This window comes from Apteryx rowi, unplaced genomic scaffold (genome assembly GCF_003343035.1).
Source record: "Apteryx rowi isolate R43461 unplaced genomic scaffold, aptRow1 scaffold_17, whole genome shotgun sequence".
Classification (NCBI taxonomy): domain Eukaryota; kingdom Metazoa; phylum Chordata; class Aves; order Apterygiformes; family Apterygidae; genus Apteryx; species Apteryx rowi.
In genome coordinates, this window is record NW_020447974.1 from 2,461,385 (window position 1) to 2,479,477 (window position 18,093).

Here is an 18,093-nt window from a genome sequence, read left to right on the forward strand (position 1 = left end):
GAAATGCAATGCCAAAAGCATGGGGGGGCAGGGGGAAACACCCCCACTGGATACAGCAAAAGTCTAAATTGTGCATTTCACAGTTCCCTACAAAACATGAGCAGGCCTTCAAAGGGAAGCTTGCTAAGCATCAAGCGAAACATGACTGCATCTTTAGTTAAAATCGACAGTTTGTGCTATTTAAGGAACATCTGTAAAACGTGGTTATTCTAAATTAAACCTTCTTCCAGTATGAGCTATTTCTTGCTGTACCCAAGGGAAGACATACTTGAAATTTGATTATAATAATTTAATAGAAATATGCAAGTATTTATGCTTTTATTACAGGTATGCACAGAGGCTTAAAGGGGGTCTTTCAAAATGGACAAGTCAACAGAAAACAATTATTTCAAACCCTAAAACATCTCTCATACTGAGCTCTGGGTTTTCATAACCATTTTAAAAGATTACCACAARTTGCAGTAGCTTTGTTTTATATAAACAAACAGTGTACTGCAAGCTAAACTTAAAATATAAAAATAGATTCTATTTAATAAACATATAATACACTATAAACAACTACAAAAGTCAAGACAAAGGTAAACAAAAGTCTGCATTAATATTAATTTTATAGCATTTCTTCATGTAACAGTCTGAAATCGTGTAACATTGATCAGGTTTTCCCCATTCCTCAAGCTTTTATTTAAATATGATTCCACCCACACACACACCCCAAAAATGAGGAACTACTGATATCAGTTCAGGTTAGAAAGCGGGCTATCAAAACCGCTATCTTCCTGAAAAGATTGGGGATCCCGCACCATTTTTTTCAAGTATTGGTTGCAGCATTTTCCTACATTTGAATTTGGTGATGCATTGAGTTGTGCAACAGCAGGACTTGATTTGTCAGAGTTCAGGAATGAAGTATGCTCTAGATTCACTTTCAGATGGTCTTTACTGTAAACTTCTGTGCTGTTTTTTGTGCCAAGGATCTTGTCATTAGTAAGTTCTCTCCAAGAAGTACCATCATTTTCATCTGCAGAGGAAAATGACTTGATGTGAGGAAATTCTTCACAGTACACCATCTGTGCTTGGTCATTAGTACCAGCTTTTTGTTTGGGATACAGAAGAGACATATTGCCACTATCCAGGTGCAGACTTCCATTCACAGAACTCCATTCACTGCAGTTTCCTTCATCCCTTTCTGGAGTTTCTTGATCAAAATCCTGAGTTCTTTTGGATGTGGTCTTCCACTTTCCATACAGCTGGTTACATTTATCTTCTTTCAAGACTGTTCTTTCATTTTGGCTCTCAAGCATGCAATGAGTTGGCCCAGAGATGGCAAGGCCATTCATACAGCTGGATGTATGCATAGTTCCTAACTTTACTTGAGAAGCAGATGGAGGGGTATTCTGATGTGCTGTATCGCTAGCTGCACACAACAGTCCTTCGTCTGCATTTACAATGGGGCCATATTTTTCTCTTCTTCCATCTTCATTTGGATAAAACCCTGACAGAGCATCTCTTGAAGCATCATGTAGGTTTTTAGAGTTATTCCCATTCTGGATATCTGAAGTCACTCTTTCATGAAGCACATACTGTGTTTCGTTCTGCATTGCAACAAACTGCTGTCTCAAGTCATGTGGTACACATTTCTGAACAACTTTATCATTGGCTTTTTGGGTAATACTTTCAGCACATGATTTGCTTTCCATATGGTTTGGCCTAGTTTGAAGCATGAAATCTCTTTTTGAGTGCTCAACTCCAGTTGGCAGATCAGAATTTAATAGTAGAGCTAGGAGAGAAGGGAAGGAAACTGATTAATTGAAGGAAACATTAATGTTGGAAGAAAAATCAGTTTTTATAAAGAACTGTCAGTATTAGCACTATCAAAATAAGCAGCTCATGTCTACATTTCAGTTGGCAAGCTTACAAAAAACTATTATTTCACCGCCCATCTGTATTTTCAGTACTCTATGCACTAAACCTTTAGGACAAGTAAGAGAACTGTATAATCCAACATACCTGAGCGGGTAGTTTTGTTTTGGGGTGTGTGTCGAACAGGCGTTTCAAGGACTTTAGCCATTGTAGCCAGCTTGCTGGCAGCATTCATTATTTTCTTTTCAGCTCTGCCGAGAATCGCAGAACATTAAAAAAAAGTTTAGTTTAAGGTTAATTAGTTTTTCCTATGTCATTTCAGCTACAGCTATCAATAACTTTAACAGCAGAATGCATACACTTTCTATGTCAGCCACCATTTATTAACAGATCTATATTACAGAGAAAAGCAGAATTTGTTGTTTTCTTGTTTGTTTGGTTTTTTTTAAAGACAAAAGCCTACATACCATAAAGAAGGCTTCTAATGTTCACTCTCAAATGTCCATTGTCCAAAATACTGTCTTAACTTTTACTTCTATTATATGGAAATAGATAAGGCTTACAGGATTCTATCTTGGAATATTCTACAAATCATTAGAAAACTGCCAAGTCAAAGGCACTGCACATCTAGAGGTGTTTCTTAATACAGACTGTTAAATAGGCATTAAAAAATACAAGTGATCAGCTGTCATACACACATTCCAGAGAAAGATTTGTTAACAATCCAAAAACAGCCCTGCTTCTTCARTTAAGGCTCAGAAAGGTCAGACTACCTTGGCAAGTCTTCCAGCAAGACCAGGGGAAACCAAAAACAAAGCAGAATGTTTTAAGTATTTTATGTCTTCTTAATACTTCACACAAGCAATGAAGAACAAAAAAATTTTTACTACCTCAATCTTAAAAGATCACCTTCAAAGCAGTTTTCCTTTCAAAAATTAAGATGTACAACAGTTGCAAAATCCCAGTGCTTTTTTGTTTCAACCCTGCATTTTTACTTGAAGGAAATATTAAGGAGTCAAAGAACCCTGGAAAGACAGTATATCGGACTACTCAACAGTTCTCAGTCATGAAACTCACTGGGAACCCCATGCCAACCTGCTGGGATACTCCTAAAGCAGACTAGCAAGACTTCAGGTTAGATGTGGTTTGCTCCAAGATGGGCTGAACCACTACTGGACAAACTCAACAATAAACTAGAAGTTTACTGCACTTCTTTCAAAAGCCATACTAATTCTCAGACAAATATAATTGAACTTACCCTTCATGTTTCCCATTATCGGTAAGAAGCTGCTGAAGGCACGTCAAATAGTATTTGCGCATTTTCCGAGCAGTTTCTTGGCGCTCTCTTAAAACCTCCACTTTAATCATTTCAGCTGCTCTCTCCTTACTTTCATGGATATAACAAAGCATATCACCTATGCAAACACACTTCATTAGTACCGACTCCCTAAAGGGAAAAAGGAACTGGGACTGTCTAGCAGACTTGGAGCAAGGCAGCAAGGGCCCAGATTTACCAGCCAACATTCCTCCCAAATCCCTGTGCCTTGCATTGCCTATTGACTAAATGCCATGCAGGACCCAGAGCCAGCCAGTTAAGTTCTTGTTCAATGTTTCATATTGGCTGTCACTGGCTCCTCAGCAGCATTTAGCCAATAGGCAATGCTAAGCACAGGGATTTGGGAGGAATGCTGGTAAATCTGGGTCCAAGAATTCTTCAATGGCAGTACAGCTGGCACTTGGGGACCTGCTGCTGTCAAATAAGACCTAGCATTGGTCTTAGTCCCCTCTCCTCTGTCAAAAGGCTGCTGACTAAAGCCCAGAACACAGGACATAGTACCAGAGGAGAAGTCAGTTTTCCCTCAGGACAAGCTAAGGGGGTAGGCAGATTGTTGGAGAAACAAGATCAGTTCACAAAATAGACCTTACCATTTAAAAATACACAATATTGTACAAAGTAAGGATGGTGTAACAAGACTTAAGCCATCACACTAAGCCTTGTACAAGACAATTCCATTTCTCACATTTACTCTATTAAGAAAGCAAATGTAATTCCTATATGACTCTGCTGTCAGATTCTTGTGTGAATTGGCTGAAGGAGGAAGAACTAACAAAGTAAATTTTGCTCTCCTAGCCTTTTATACTTTAATACTTACTCTTAATCTTGCTCACAGCTTTAATGTACTGAACACGCATTTCTTCCAGCCCTTTTACACTGTCACAGGATGTACAATGTTTTGAGATGGCTCCCTCTGACAATGACCTGAAAAGCACACAAGTTATACAGCACAAGAAAGGCAGCTTATCTTATGAAAAACCAGCTTGTTTAGATATACACATATATATATTTTTTTAATACCTTGGTGGTGTTCTCAGGTCTTTGAGTTTAATCTTCATCTCAGAGTTTTCTGCAATCAGAGCCTCTAGAGCCTTCTCATTTTCTATAAAAACAAGTCATGAACCATAATTCATTGTATTTCTCTAAATTCAAGTAGACTTCAACATAAGTTACTATATAGTAACTGCTATCTCTGGTGTAAGAATTCAATGTTACAAAGCATCAACAGCATATGCACAGCTGTTAGTGACAAACATTTACAAATTGATCAGAACTCAATCCAGTGAGGTCTGAATACAAAAGCATCTAATAGAGTAAGTAATCTTAAAGCCTTTATATGTCATGACTGAGCCTGAGCTGGAGGTGAAACTTCAGGTATATCAGGTGGGCATATGGGGGGGGGGGGAGGGGAATAACGAGGGTGGTTTGACAAGCATTGGAAAAGAATGATTAGTTTGTGGGTTAGCAATTATAGCTTCTTCGGGATGGTGAAATATAAAATGTTTGTTTCTTAATAATCACAAGTTAATATTACAGAAAAGGTTAGACTTTCGTGCTGAGCCTGTGTTCAATGCTTCTAAAACCATTTAAATATTATGAGTCAGCACAGAGAATGAGCAAACAGAGCTGACAAAAGGCCCCCTCAAAGCTTCGGACTTAGGGCCCATAGCGAAGTCTGTTGACCATGAAGTACAGATAGCGTACTGACGCCAGTGTGTCATTTTCTAAAGTGGGAGTTAAAGATCTTGAAAATCCATTTACAAGCCATTTAATATAATCTAAGGAAATGATTATTTTTGAAAAGGGCACAGGTAATTACCATAACTTGAAGAATTCATAGACAAACTTGGATACAACCATGACATCTACAGTTGATTACTAGATTCCTTATTTCAGGGAAGAAAAGCAGCATGAACTGGTGTCAGTTCCTACCTATCCTTGGACACCTATGCTTGCTGGAGATACCACTAATGCACCCAGCCACAGAAATTCTTATGTGAACATAAGGAGAGGAGAAAAAAAAAAAAAAAAAGTGCCACCACAATCAAAGAGGGGTGTGCCTTATTAAGGCAGAGTCTCTTTGCTGGAAGAATCAGAACTTTCATGGATAGAACATAGAAAATAAAGGACAGAGCCCCGGGAAAGACACAGATAGGTTTTGCTTCCTTCTCTAGGATGATGTATGGAAAAAAAAACAAAAAGCAAGGAGCAATCCTGGAATACAGAGTGAAGCAATTCAATGGTTCCCATGTTTGGAAAAAGTCATGGCCTTCAACGATCCTCATTTGTGGTTTGCATCTCATTTTTAACATTTGACAATTGTATCCATGATGTTCTCAGTGACAGTAGTAGCCTCTGTTTTCATTAGAAGATCTCTTATTATCCTTCAATTTTTCACTGGTGCTCAAGTAAGTTTACAAGCTATATGGTTTTGGACAAAAAGTTCAGAGAAATAACATTTTGCAGATCTGTGTAATTTACCCACCTGGCCTTGCTCATACAAGTCCGCTAGCCGGCAAGAATGTTCTCCTTACAACATATAGCTTTTACTGCTCCTTGCTGAGCATAAAGCTTATTAGAGCAGGCAACTGAGAATTTTCATATTTAAAAAAGAAAAAACCCACACAACACAAACCAGTCTTTGGCACATAGGAGTACTTAGTCCCTTGGTATAACCTACTACTTGGCACCTACTCCCTCCAAGCCGACCATTCGCCACACGTTTACAGCGTCCACGATCATCTTTCCCTAAGGCAGGCCCAAACAATTCTATAGAGTTGCTGACCCTCAGCAAGCAGTTGAGACCTCTCCTGAACCAGGATGCTCAGCAAGTCCAGTTCCTGACGTTCTCTAAGGAGACCCTAAAAATGCCCTGAACGCTATTGTGTACAGCTTCAACCGATTAAAACATGACAGGGAGAGTGATGCTCTTAGTCAAATCACCAGCATGTTTTCCTTCAGAGAGAATGTTATCCTCTTTGTTCTAAGAATTAAAACAAAGACCTCTACCAACTTACACATAGCTGAACAAGGGGCAAAAGAGTTCCTCAGATATCAACTGAAAGGGAATCCTGTGCCACATGGTAAATTATGTTTCAAACAGGAAAGAAAACAAAGGTTCTCAAGCACAGGAACTAAGCAGAGCAGGCATCCTTTCTACAACTGCTCTCAGAAAAAAAAAAAAAAAAAAACAACCCACACAACTTTGCTACCATTCAGAGACAGATGAATCAGACTTCCTCTGAGCAAACAGCCAAAATACAAGGCCCAGAAAGGGAGAGCTAAGAGAGGTAGTTACAGGTACTGCAAAGGGTTTTTATACAGAACAGAGTTATCCTTGTTATCTCAGTTTCTACTATGGGTAGAGACTTTTACTGAGATACATAAAGCAATAAAGGATGGAATCTAATATCCTGAAAGGATGAGAGATGCACAAGGTGCAAGAGCATCCATGATAAACACAACTAGCAATATCAATTCAGCTAATGCTGCAATTAACTAAACTGATGACAAAGTCTCAGGGAAGTTTTAGCATCAGGCAGTATCAGTCTGTCCACAGAATTTGATACTGATGCTGAGAGTGCCAAAAGTAAATGTTAGACAACAGAGAAGACTATCACAGCAAAACACCACATCAGTCTGGCTCTGGGATAGTAAGGACAAACTATGAAATAGCTCTATAGTGCTCAGACGCTCATACTCTATAGTTTGAAACCTTTCCAGTCTCTGGGCTGTTTGTTAGAACTAGACTATCGGAGGGTATCACTTCTCAATCAGAAGCAGACTGCCACAGTAGAGGAATCTCAAGTTGGTTACTTTGCATTATCTTTTTCCATCAGAAATAGCTTCAGAAAAGCCTCATTTCTATACTACCAGTAGGATCCTTGCTTTGAATGACCTTTCTGTAAACAGCCCAAGTATTTAATATCTGTCACTGGGTGACATACGTGTCACATAAGAAAGATTTAAGAACTACAGATCTTTCCTCAGTCATTTGCCATATATTTCTCTATTGCAAAGCAACATAAAAAGAATGTCTTGATTTAAAAGGCAAAGAAACTACATAAGAACTACTTAAATCCTAGTTTAACATTAAAAAAAGAAAACAGAACAACTACAGCTTAAATCTATTACTAACTGCAGGAAGATACAAGAAAACTGTGGACAATGGCTTATTAACACTGGTGCCAAGAGGAACCAAGTGGCATTTGGGGCCACTCTGCTCTTTATACTCCTACTATGGGGGGATGAGTATGTGCACAGTACCAGTACAGCCTCAAAGGAGCCAGCTCAAGACCTCCCAGACTCAAATATAGATGTGTATAACCCTCACTGGCAATGGGATCCACATGTACACAAATTCAAAGAACATCTGCTGTGTGTTCATTTTTCCTGTATTTTCTTCTTAATACACACATAAGTGTGATACATAATGTTTAGAGCCAAGAGTTAATTACTTTTTTTCTATATGCATATTATTTTATACACACACACACCCCTGCTACATCCACTGAAAGCTATATGACACAAGAGATGAAAGATTCCGTGCAGCCAACAAGGCACAGCTCTTCAGTTTTCTCTAGGTGAGTAACAATCCTAACCTTGGATTTGCTCTGCCTTAGCTTTGTGCTCCCTTACAGCAAGCTGAAGATGTCTGCAGGCTTTCTCCAACTTTCTTTTCAAATCCTGGCACACAGTCTCCTTTTTTTCAAGCTCTTGGCAGCAGCATTCAGAGCAAAAATCTTCATGAGACCAAAGGTTCCTTTTCTTACATTTCTGATCTGCAACAGCAATTACTAAAAGTTATACATCACCCATGGGACTAAGAAGAATCAAACCCAACCTTACCATTTCCAGTGCTCTACTCAGATATTCCTTCTTTCACTAGGAAAGCATACAACATATTAGTCCAATTAAAAGAATCACAAAAGGCTGGATTCCAGTTACAGAATGTGCAACAATATCTATCAAGTCTTTGAGCCCTCACAGCCTCAATACACTCATATTTGTGATGCTTTGAGTCTAGAGAGAGGTCTCAGCATAGACAGTGGTATGAGATTTGCACGTTGAACTTTGTTAACAAAAGCCAAACAGGGGCTTTTGGAATCATCTGCAGGAGAGACACTCCCAGCTGCAAAGGCTCACACACGGCTGAGTCTAGTTAAGCTAGGAGATTTACAAAGACTGGGCTACTTCCAGGAGAGCAACGGCTGCTCTCTATAGCCAGGACAGGGAGCTCTAGAGACAGAAGAGCTGCATTGCTTGTATTGTTTTGCGTTTAATAGCTGGTTTGTTATTTTGGTGTTGAAGGAATTCAAGCCACATTATAGGCATAAGGCCAAAGATTCTCTTGGGTTTTGTTGCTTTATGTTTTTTTGSTTGCATAAGAACTCAAACTAAACAGAAAGCCCAAGAGAGATTTCTGTGCCTCCCATGAAGTTTTTTCTCCAGCTATGCTGTCTCCATAGTATGCATGATGGTTTGCAAAAAGCTACAATGCTAAAAAACAAAACAAAACAACAACACACACAACAACCCACAACCCACCACACAAACACACACACACCACCACCCAACAAAGGCATCCTGCAAATTCAGGTTTCCTAAAACAAAGCTCTTGATTAAAAGAATCTGAATAACTACTGTGCCAGGTGAAGTATAATTCTTGACATGACAATGTCTTTTACGTGAAAACAGAATTCTTCATCTTGTCTACTGTCAAGAACAAATAATATTATTTGATCTTCAAAGCACTAGTTTAATATTATCCATTTTTGAGGCACAGTTTAGATTATACCCTGCATAGCATGCTTAACATGGGCTTGCTTACTAGCTGCCAAATACAGAAGGTATTAGCATTCCTCTGTCCACAACCACCTAGGAGTATTTAAATCTGCAGCAGATACTACAGCTATTCATTCCTGAAGAATAGCTTTAAAAAGCAGAAAGCTACTAATATTCATTAAAAGTAAAGCTCTTGAAGTCTAGCATTAGATCAGTAATGCTAGACACCAAATGTAGCATTAGATCAGTAATGCTAGACACCAGTACCATTTGTCATGCAGTTTGTGCATTTCTAATACAGTACAAGCTACTGCAGCATTAAACAACTTTAACATGGGGAAAAACGATGTCTTCCTCTGTCATCCATATTTTCACTAGTTAAATAAGTGTGCATTAGATTCAATAAATTATCAACTATTAAAGACCACTATTAACAAGCTTAACTGTATGATATGATCTATCAATTTAAATTAAAACAAAAACAGTACCTTTATCCGTTTCAGTTTCCTGTGAAGGTGGCCGTCTTCTTAGCATTCTTTGTATTTCTACTTGGTGTCCAACACTGTATACAGGAGGTCTTGCCATGTCCCCAGTTTCTCCTTCACCACTTTGCACACAGGAGTATGTTTTTTCATTTACCTTACTCAGTAGCTCTTCGTATTTCTGCAATTGAAAACACTCTCTGAAAACCCAATACATACCAAAAAAGCGTTCAACACTAACTTGAGTAAATAAAAGAGAATGTTAGGAGTAAAAACAAGTCACACTTAGCAGCCCGATTAGTTTTAGTAAGTGTATCTTAGGTTTAAAATCTGTCATAGAACTGTAGATAGCAGCTTGAACTGTGAGGGAAATCTCTATTCTAACATGCAAAAGTTGTACCTAGTATAATTCATTGCAATAGTAGTACCTGGTTATCCTGAGAGTTTACTTTAGGAGTGTCAATAGCCCTTAACATCACACAACTAAACAGTGTCTGTAAAAAAAATAAGTAAGCTTCAACTATTCAAAGGCATATCTAGCAGAAAAAGGGTTTGGACTCATTTAGCAAGTTTATGCATAAACAAGGCTAGTAGAGGGACAAGAAAGTCATCAAGAGAAATAGTGTCACTTCTTTAGTGTCATGGTAGCATAATAGAAGACATTACTAAGGATGGATATTAAGAGGAGGACTCTACCATGCAGACACTTCAAATGTGGTTCAAGCCAATCAACGCTTTGAAGTTGCATATTAATAACAGTTTACCAAGAACATGCATATCTGTTGCAAAAGACGCATCAGGCTTAAGCAAGAACTTCTGATTCTCTTTTTTAATCGTGCAATTTATGATATATGAAATCTTTAAAGGACTAAATTCTGAACAGAAACTTGCTACCACTAGGAAATTTAATTAATAGTGTCATGAGAAATCATTTCATATACATTTCCACCACTACCCACCCCCCACCTTTTCTTGAAAAATAAGACAATTTCTTTTTCCCGTCCTATTCTTGGATAATTCCATAGCTGCTGAATGTTGGGTAGCAATGGCATTTCCGATGGGATGCTCCCCATAATCAAAAACTTACTGCAAGCATAAGCATTGCAAAAGAGGAATCTGTCAAAACAACAGAAAAACAAAAGGAGCTTTTGGACAAAATTCTGCTTAGTCCTAAACTCCTCTAAAAGAGGAGTAGGATAGTTTTCCTCATTTGGGCAGGCACATAAAAAAGGATTTCCTAAACCAGAATAARGTTAAGCAAGATTGTTATACCTGAGATAAAACAATTTGTCAATTATTTAGCTCCACTACAGATAATTTGCAAGAAGAGTTTAGTGTTTTCACCTTTATTTATATTAGAAGGAAAAAACAGAAGAAATGCGATCCATGGTCACTATGCAATCACCTCACTGGAATATTATAGTCTGCTAAATTACTCCCAAAAAGGCTGTGAAAAGTCTTCCCACTAAATGGCCCAGCAGAGGTCACAGATATAAGAACCATCTACTATGGATTACTCTGTTTGGCATCATTTTATCACCAATTATTTTGGTAAAAAACACATTCCAGGACAGATATCTTCACTAAATATTGGAGTCAGCTCAAATGAAGGCTCTTAAAAACAATAAGAAACAGAAAATTAACATCTAATGAAGGCACAATGGTTGATACTTCGTAAAGAAGATAATTAGCTTCATGTATTGACTAATCATTAGGCCCAGTACTTCACAGTGATTTTACATTAGTGTAATTTTACTGACTGCAAAGGAATAGACCGAGATCACAATCTAAAGATGACATTTCATCTCACCATTTTATCTCTAGGCTGCGAGCCAGAGAGCTCCAGCCATGTTTATCATTTATTTTGTGTTCTGTTGCAATTAGGAAAACAATATTGTATTTCACTTTGGCTTAAAAAAAAAAATTGATATCAGTAACATGCTGTTTCTAAATAAACACTCTGCAGAGTGAGGTGATATATCATGTTTGGGGGGTTCTTTCTTTTTAAAGACTGTGTCAGGAACTTGTTAGTAGGCTGCAGCAAACCTGTTTTAAAAGGGCAAGTGCCTAATACTTGCTAAATACACAGAAGCCATGAACAATTTAACACACAAACATGTATAGACCAAAATCCTTACCACACAACTTGAGTAAATATTTCAGTTTGTCACTTGTGTACACAGCTTGATGTGTGTGGTGGGGGAATATTTGGAGATGACTCAAAAGCTTAATAAGCATGGTTTTCTGTCACTTCCATCATCATAAGCTTTTGTAAATAATCTGTTTTAGACTAGATTTTTCTGCTTTTAGACTAGATTTGCTTTTACCTTAACTCGACTTACCTTGATGGCAATTAAGGCAACCAGCTAAAAGGATGGCATTCCATCCCTACAGATGCATTAACTATTAGAACAGTGGTGTCGGACCACTACCATACAACGGTCAGCACAGCTCAAGGGTGTACCTCCACTTATTTGCATGGGCTGGTACAGCAGCTAATAACATAGGCCTTAATTATAGAAGTACCCATCTAAGAGGTCACTAGAAGCTCTTAACAGGCTCCCAAAGTTCAGATGGTAGATGGATCACATTAATTAATGACTTGTATTAGAAATAAAGTGATTTCTAACCAGATTTTCTCTAGCTTGAGCATTAAGAATGTGAAAGCTACACCTACCTTATTCCTTTTCACTTGTTAAAGGCAGATTTAGCCTCCTTTTACAGTTCTAAAGGACTGTTATTAAGGAACTCAAATGTAGGACTGATTCTCAGGGTCATATGAATATTTTTAATTAGGAGAAAATAATGTAGAGTCAAACTGTCATTTCCCAAATCTCTCTTCTGGTTGGTAGTTATAATTTACAGAAACATTACCTCTTTCCATTCTTGCTCAGCCTTTTCCAGGACTGTGCAAACTGTGCTTCTGTAGGCCTTCTGTAGGCAAGCCTTTAGTTTCTCTTTGCATTGATGATTTAATTGAACAGGAGAGCTGAAACACTTATCCTTCCAAGAAGGCTCATTATTTGTGCAGTTGACTAGTTCTTCATGGATTTCTCTTAACAAGCACTCAAGTTCAAACAGCGTTCTCTCCTCATATCGATTAATTTCATCCTGAAGTCTCTTTGTTTGCTGAGCCTCCCATTCTCGCTGCTTTTGGTCTAGTAACATCTTTATTTCTGCCTCTTTCTGCATACAGAGGTCATTTTTCTGCTTTACAAGATCTTCCTTTGCTGTTGCAAGTACCTCTTTAATTTTGTTTCTATGATCATCTAAAAATGAACGGTAGTCTCTTTCATTTTGCTTTTGGATCTGGAGAATTTCTTCTTGCTTTTCTTTATTCCACTGAGCACGGGCTTTTGCTACTTCTGCTTTGATAGTCGCAGGGATTTCTTCTTTCTTTAGCTCCAATTCCCTTCTGAGAGAAAGTACCTTTTCTTCAAGTTCTTTCATTCTTGGTCCAGATTTCTCTGTATTCTCAAATTCTTTCTTCCATTTCTCTTCAGCAGCTGAGAGAACTAGAGCTAACTGGTGAATATAACAGAAACAGCTCATTAACAAATACACAGTTCATTTTAAAGCATGATGTACTACATAATGAACTGCATTAAGAGCCAAGAAACAGCTGAATGCCAGCACCATATATTAAGCCATTTGATAGGTTACCACCATACATTTCATTATACTGTTGAGTAAGATAAGCCCAGCAGCCTTTCCCACACATACCCCCACCCCCTGCAGTGTAACTTCATAATATGGAGAGACTATAAAACCAGAAGCGATCATTCATTCAAGGCCACAAAATCCTTTCAGCCAGAAGAGACTGCAGCCTCTTACGGAGATCCTGGAGGATCACTCCTCTTCCATCACACTGATGCGGGACACCAATGTTTTTGGCAAAGAATTAGTATTTATCCGGTCACAATGGCGTAAACTTCAGCTTGACCAAATGACCAAGTTGGCCCTGATTTGAAGGGGGAGGTGGAGGGGAGCTTGAATCATATAACTGCCAGATGTCCCTTCCAACTTAAGTTATTCTGTGATTCTGTGACTGACATGAAGCAATCTGATCAGAAGACTAAGCATGCCCCCTTTAAAGAACAAAAGGCACATGTTCTTGTTAGCAGACTTGCTTGTAATGATCTGACATAGAAGGGCCACAGAATATCAATATCCTTCCTTAGATGTTGACAACCTGGACAGAACATTCCACTAGTTTATATGAGGTATAGTTATAACCTCTCCACTCAACGATTCCTGTTTAGTTTTATCTCACATTATATTTTTTGTACCTACTCAACTATAAACTTACTTGGTTCTGGATTATCCACTGATTCACTCTGCAGAGATTATTTTTATTATTTATCTCTCTCAAGTATTGAATCATCAGCAATCTTTCAGAAATGATTTTCAAATTAGTTCATAAAAAACAGTCCTACAGGCAAAAAACCGTCAATGCCAAAGGACACTAGAAATATGCCTCCTTAAAGGTTCCCCACTTATGTTTGTAAGTTTTCTCTGGTTGTGTACAAGATTTAGAAAACTGAACAGTTTAGCAATACATAACGCAAGTATTTTGCGCTACCTGCTTTGCTGCAGTCTCTTTGTGTTCCCTTTCCCATTTTTCTTGTTCTGCCTTTAGATTTATTTTATACTCCTTGAGGTTTGTTAATTCTTGTAGCCACCTGGCATGAGCCTGGGTTAAAGCTGCATCTACCTATAAACAGGGAAAAGAAACTACTTCAATCACCACCACCGAAAACAATTTCATTACTACTTACACATAGCAGTGAAAGAAGAAAAGTTCAGTTTGGATTGACTATGTTTATGGAAATTAAAAATAATCAGACTTGGTGCATCTGCTGCATTTCTTGTTCTCATCTACCCAAATGAGGACAGTATTAAGCCATATTTTCCGTAATAAAATGGTACAAACCATAAGTCAGTTTTGCTCAGTTCTGTTCAAAATTCCTGTAAAACCAACTGTTTAAGGTGTGAAAAATTAATAGCTAGAAAAACACAAGCTTATATGCTACTGCTTCTTCAGGAGATCACAAGTACAAATTACTCAGGAATAGTTAAGGTGATAGCATTTAAAACGTATCTAGACCTATCCTGCACATTTGCACATGTCAGTTTTACAGGCTCCAGGCAGACAGAACAATTATTTGTTACCTGGCTGGCAAGATTTTTATGGTATTTATTTTCCAGTTCTATTTCAAGTTCTTTTAAGGCCTCTTCCGAGGCCACCTTTTCTTTCAGTGCCTTCCGGAGCTGCAGTTTCTGGTCCTCAACAATCCTTGCTAACTCTTTAGATGAAGTTTCATCCATAACTGTTACTTGGTCAGTTTGGCTGCTGCAGTCATTACATTCAACTAAAATTCTTCTTGTTTCTTCCAGTCTACTTTGCCATTCTCTTTCTATTTCTGCAATGATTTGTTCTTTATTCTATGGAAGAAAACATTTTTTTTTTTTTTTAAGAAATCTCCCCAATGTCTAAATAACTAGAACTTCACCATCATTTAACAACAACAACAACATCCATACTGAAGAAACTCAATTTACACCAATAATCCTCCCTGACAGAAGAGCAAAACCATGTTCAGGAGGCAGTGCGTTTCTTCCGTCCAAGCCAGGTACCTACATTTCTGAATAACAATAAAATTTAGCTTTGAGACATTTCTTAATAGGCAAGTAATGTCTCAAAGTAATGTAAGTAACCTCCCCCCAGTTACACTTCTGACTATAGACTTGGTAAAAAATGAATGCTTCTGTTTCTCTACACCACAGCTTTAGCCAGTGGGGTGGGAGATACACAAAGGAGTTTCATATGACCCCTGAATGAAAAATAGAAAGTGTAACCATTCACTCAGACACTAAGTCGAAACACTTCAGCAGGTTATTAGCTGTGATCATAAGACATCTCTACAGTGTGTGTAATACCTACTGACTTCAGAGGCTCCCAAAATGACAGATCCTTGCCAACTACTTTAAATGGCAGAATAGCAATTTATAAGTGTATCTATATACAAGTTTTCCTTCTGAAAAAAGTAACTTCAAATCCCCCAGTATAAGCTCCACACCTCTTTCTCTTCTTTCTCCCAGTGGACTTTGGCTAATGCAACTTCCTTTTCAACCTGCTGTTTAATATAAACTTCTTTTTCTTTCAGCCATTGGTTCTTTGCTGCTATGATAGAATTGTTGTACTTCTCTTCAAGCTCAATCCTCAGATGGTTAAGCGAGTCTTCTTTCTCTTCTAGTAGTTGTTTCTTAAGCTAGGCAAAAAAAGAAACAAACAAAAAAGACAAAACAAAAAGAAAACCACACAAAGCATACAAGGAACATCAGTTTGGACTCACTTCTATAACAGCATTCAGCACCCCAAGGCATAGCTAACTGTTCCGGAACAAAGTGATTAGAATGCATGAAGATTTGATTAACTCCCTAGAGTCTGTACAGTGATCTTACTAATGACATCTAGACAAGAGATTTAGCTCTCTTATGAAGAGGTGTTTTAAGGCACGATATCAGAACTACTTTAAGTTACTCCAAAAGAAATTTTCTCAATCAGTATCTTACTTCCAGCATATTTTAAGCTGCATATCTTTACTGTACTTTCTTAGCAAGACAGCTGACCTATTCAAGTCATTTCACACTGATATCTTTGGAAAAGCAAAGCAAGTTTTTAAAAATCAATACAGTAAATTCAATTTATTATTAAATAATATTTTCAGATTAGAGCTTTCAATAATGAGATGACAACTTCTATGATCGCTAAGTGCTTTCTGAAAAAGTCTCACGAATGTAAAAATTCACATTGCTGACTCAATTCTGTAAAGAGTCATAATTACGATTTTAGAAACATTGCTATGTGAAAATTAGTTGCTGTTGGGAGGGGTTACTTCTCTATTTTAAACCATAGGACATAGCACCAGGTTAAGTTAAGAACCAGTAAGGCCACACTTGTTAAGTTTCTGATATAACTGCATAGCTTCCAAATATCTTCCCAAAACAATTAAATACACTTCTGGATATATCTTAAAAAGAAAACAGTCTGAAATGATACAATTTATAGGTATTTTCATTAGTACCTTCTCTTCTTTCAGCTGCTGCTCTTCCTCAAATTTCTGCCTTAAAGTAGCTTCCACAGCGTCCTTCTCACCACAGACTCCTATATAACATTCCTTCACTGCAGTCATCTCTCTGGTCAGCTCCTCTATGTCAGCCCTTCAGACCACATATTATTTATTATCAATTTAGTCTTTACATTCAGAGGACAGCAAGCTTTTGTTTTCTGTAAAATGTAACTAGCACTGAGTGCTAGATAGGAAGTGCAAAAGTTTCAGTAAAAGAGGAAAGAACGAGTAAGCCTTACTTGAACTGTGATATTGTCTCTTCGTAAGTTTGAATAAGCTGCTGTTTTTCTGCAGCATATCTCTCCACAAGGTCTTTCTCGAACTGGGCTTTTGTATCCTCATGATGTTGCCGATACATTCTTTCACACCTATGATTTGCAGAGAGGAAAATACTACTTGGACTTTCTTTTTAATAAGTTGTTTCTGTTTTCTTTTTAAGTAAAACCATAGTTTTAATGCTGCCCTTCTTACAGACAGCTGGTGCAAAAATACACACACACGCACACAGGATAGAAGTTATCAAATGGAACTAAACAGAGTTCACAGGCTTACCTGTCAATGGCTTCTTGTTTATCCTCATCAAAATCTTGAATCATCTGTCTCATCTGATAACAGAGATCTTGATTTGAATTTTTCAGTTTTTCCTCATTTGATTTCAGTTCTTCAATAGTCAGAGTATGGTTCTGGACAAAAGTCAATTAATAGAAGGGTATTAAGAAAACTTTAACTGCAGATTTTGGCACAATTTTATTGGTCAATTTTATTAATTTTTTATTTATAGGAATATACAGCATTTCAATCTCACCTCAGCTTCTTGCATCAAAGTTTCATTAGCCTTTCTGAGTCTCAGAACCTCTTCCTTAAGACTATCAGGAACAGATGGACTAGCCACTGAAGTATCATTCAGACTTTTCACAGGCTAAAACAAAACAAAATTAAAATGAGATCTTTCAAGGCATACTTGCTTTAGAAGTTGATGCTTTAAGAAAAGTTACAACTGTTGAATAAATATTTTACTCACAAAAGAAAGAAGGAAATGACTGCAGTGCAAAGTAWACAAATAGTATCACTGTTATTCTGGATGAATTCTTGAAACTCATAGGGTTTTGCAGTTTCAAAGAAGCACACACTACTCAATATCCCGTTTGCAAGCTGAATGGCAGCTACCATCCAGTTGGGAGCATACTTTTTAAGCGTATTCTTTTCCTATCCCATATTGAGGTCACAATTTACAAGAGCAGACATTACAAGTTTGTCCAATTTATATAGGGATGTTAAAATATTAGGGTGAAGAGGGATGCAATATGGAGGAGATTCTTCAGTGATCAAATAGTTAGTGAAATCATTAGAAGGTAATTTGTTTAATGTTCCATGTTCAACCTAACACTATCAGCTTCCTCACAGAAATTATGAGGTCTTTTTGACTAAATAAGGCTTACTTTCACCAGCAGAATAGAGTTCTGACAAAAAAAGCAGAGTGGCCATTAATGGCTATCATGCA

At 37.6% G+C, this 18,093-nt stretch overlaps 1 protein-coding gene across 1 annotated transcript in view; it reads right to left on the reverse strand.

Moving 5' to 3' along the window:
- Positions 1-338: 338 nt before the first annotated feature.
- Positions 339-18,093, reverse strand: part of CEP152 (centrosomal protein 152) — a 35,932-nt gene continuing 18,177 nt past the window's right edge. The window contains exons 14-27 of the mRNA XM_026060532.1: positions 17,398-17,511; positions 17,145-17,275; positions 16,832-16,960; positions 16,548-16,683; positions 15,540-15,731; positions 14,042-14,173; positions 12,334-12,984; positions 9,466-9,640; positions 7,795-7,974; positions 4,214-4,295; positions 4,011-4,117; positions 3,116-3,272; positions 2,005-2,108; positions 339-1,774 (exon numbers count right to left, since the gene is read on the reverse strand). Of these exons, the coding sequence (XP_025916317.1) occupies positions 735-1,774; positions 2,005-2,108; positions 3,116-3,272; positions 4,011-4,117; positions 4,214-4,295; positions 7,795-7,974; positions 9,466-9,640; positions 12,334-12,984; positions 14,042-14,173; positions 15,540-15,731; positions 16,548-16,683; positions 16,832-16,960; positions 17,145-17,275; positions 17,398-17,511 (3,330 nt within the window). The 3' untranslated portion in view covers positions 339-734. The remainder of the gene's footprint in view (positions 1,775-2,004; positions 2,109-3,115; positions 3,273-4,010; positions 4,118-4,213; positions 4,296-7,794; positions 7,975-9,465; positions 9,641-12,333; positions 12,985-14,041; positions 14,174-15,539; positions 15,732-16,547; positions 16,684-16,831; positions 16,961-17,144; positions 17,276-17,397; positions 17,512-18,093) is intronic.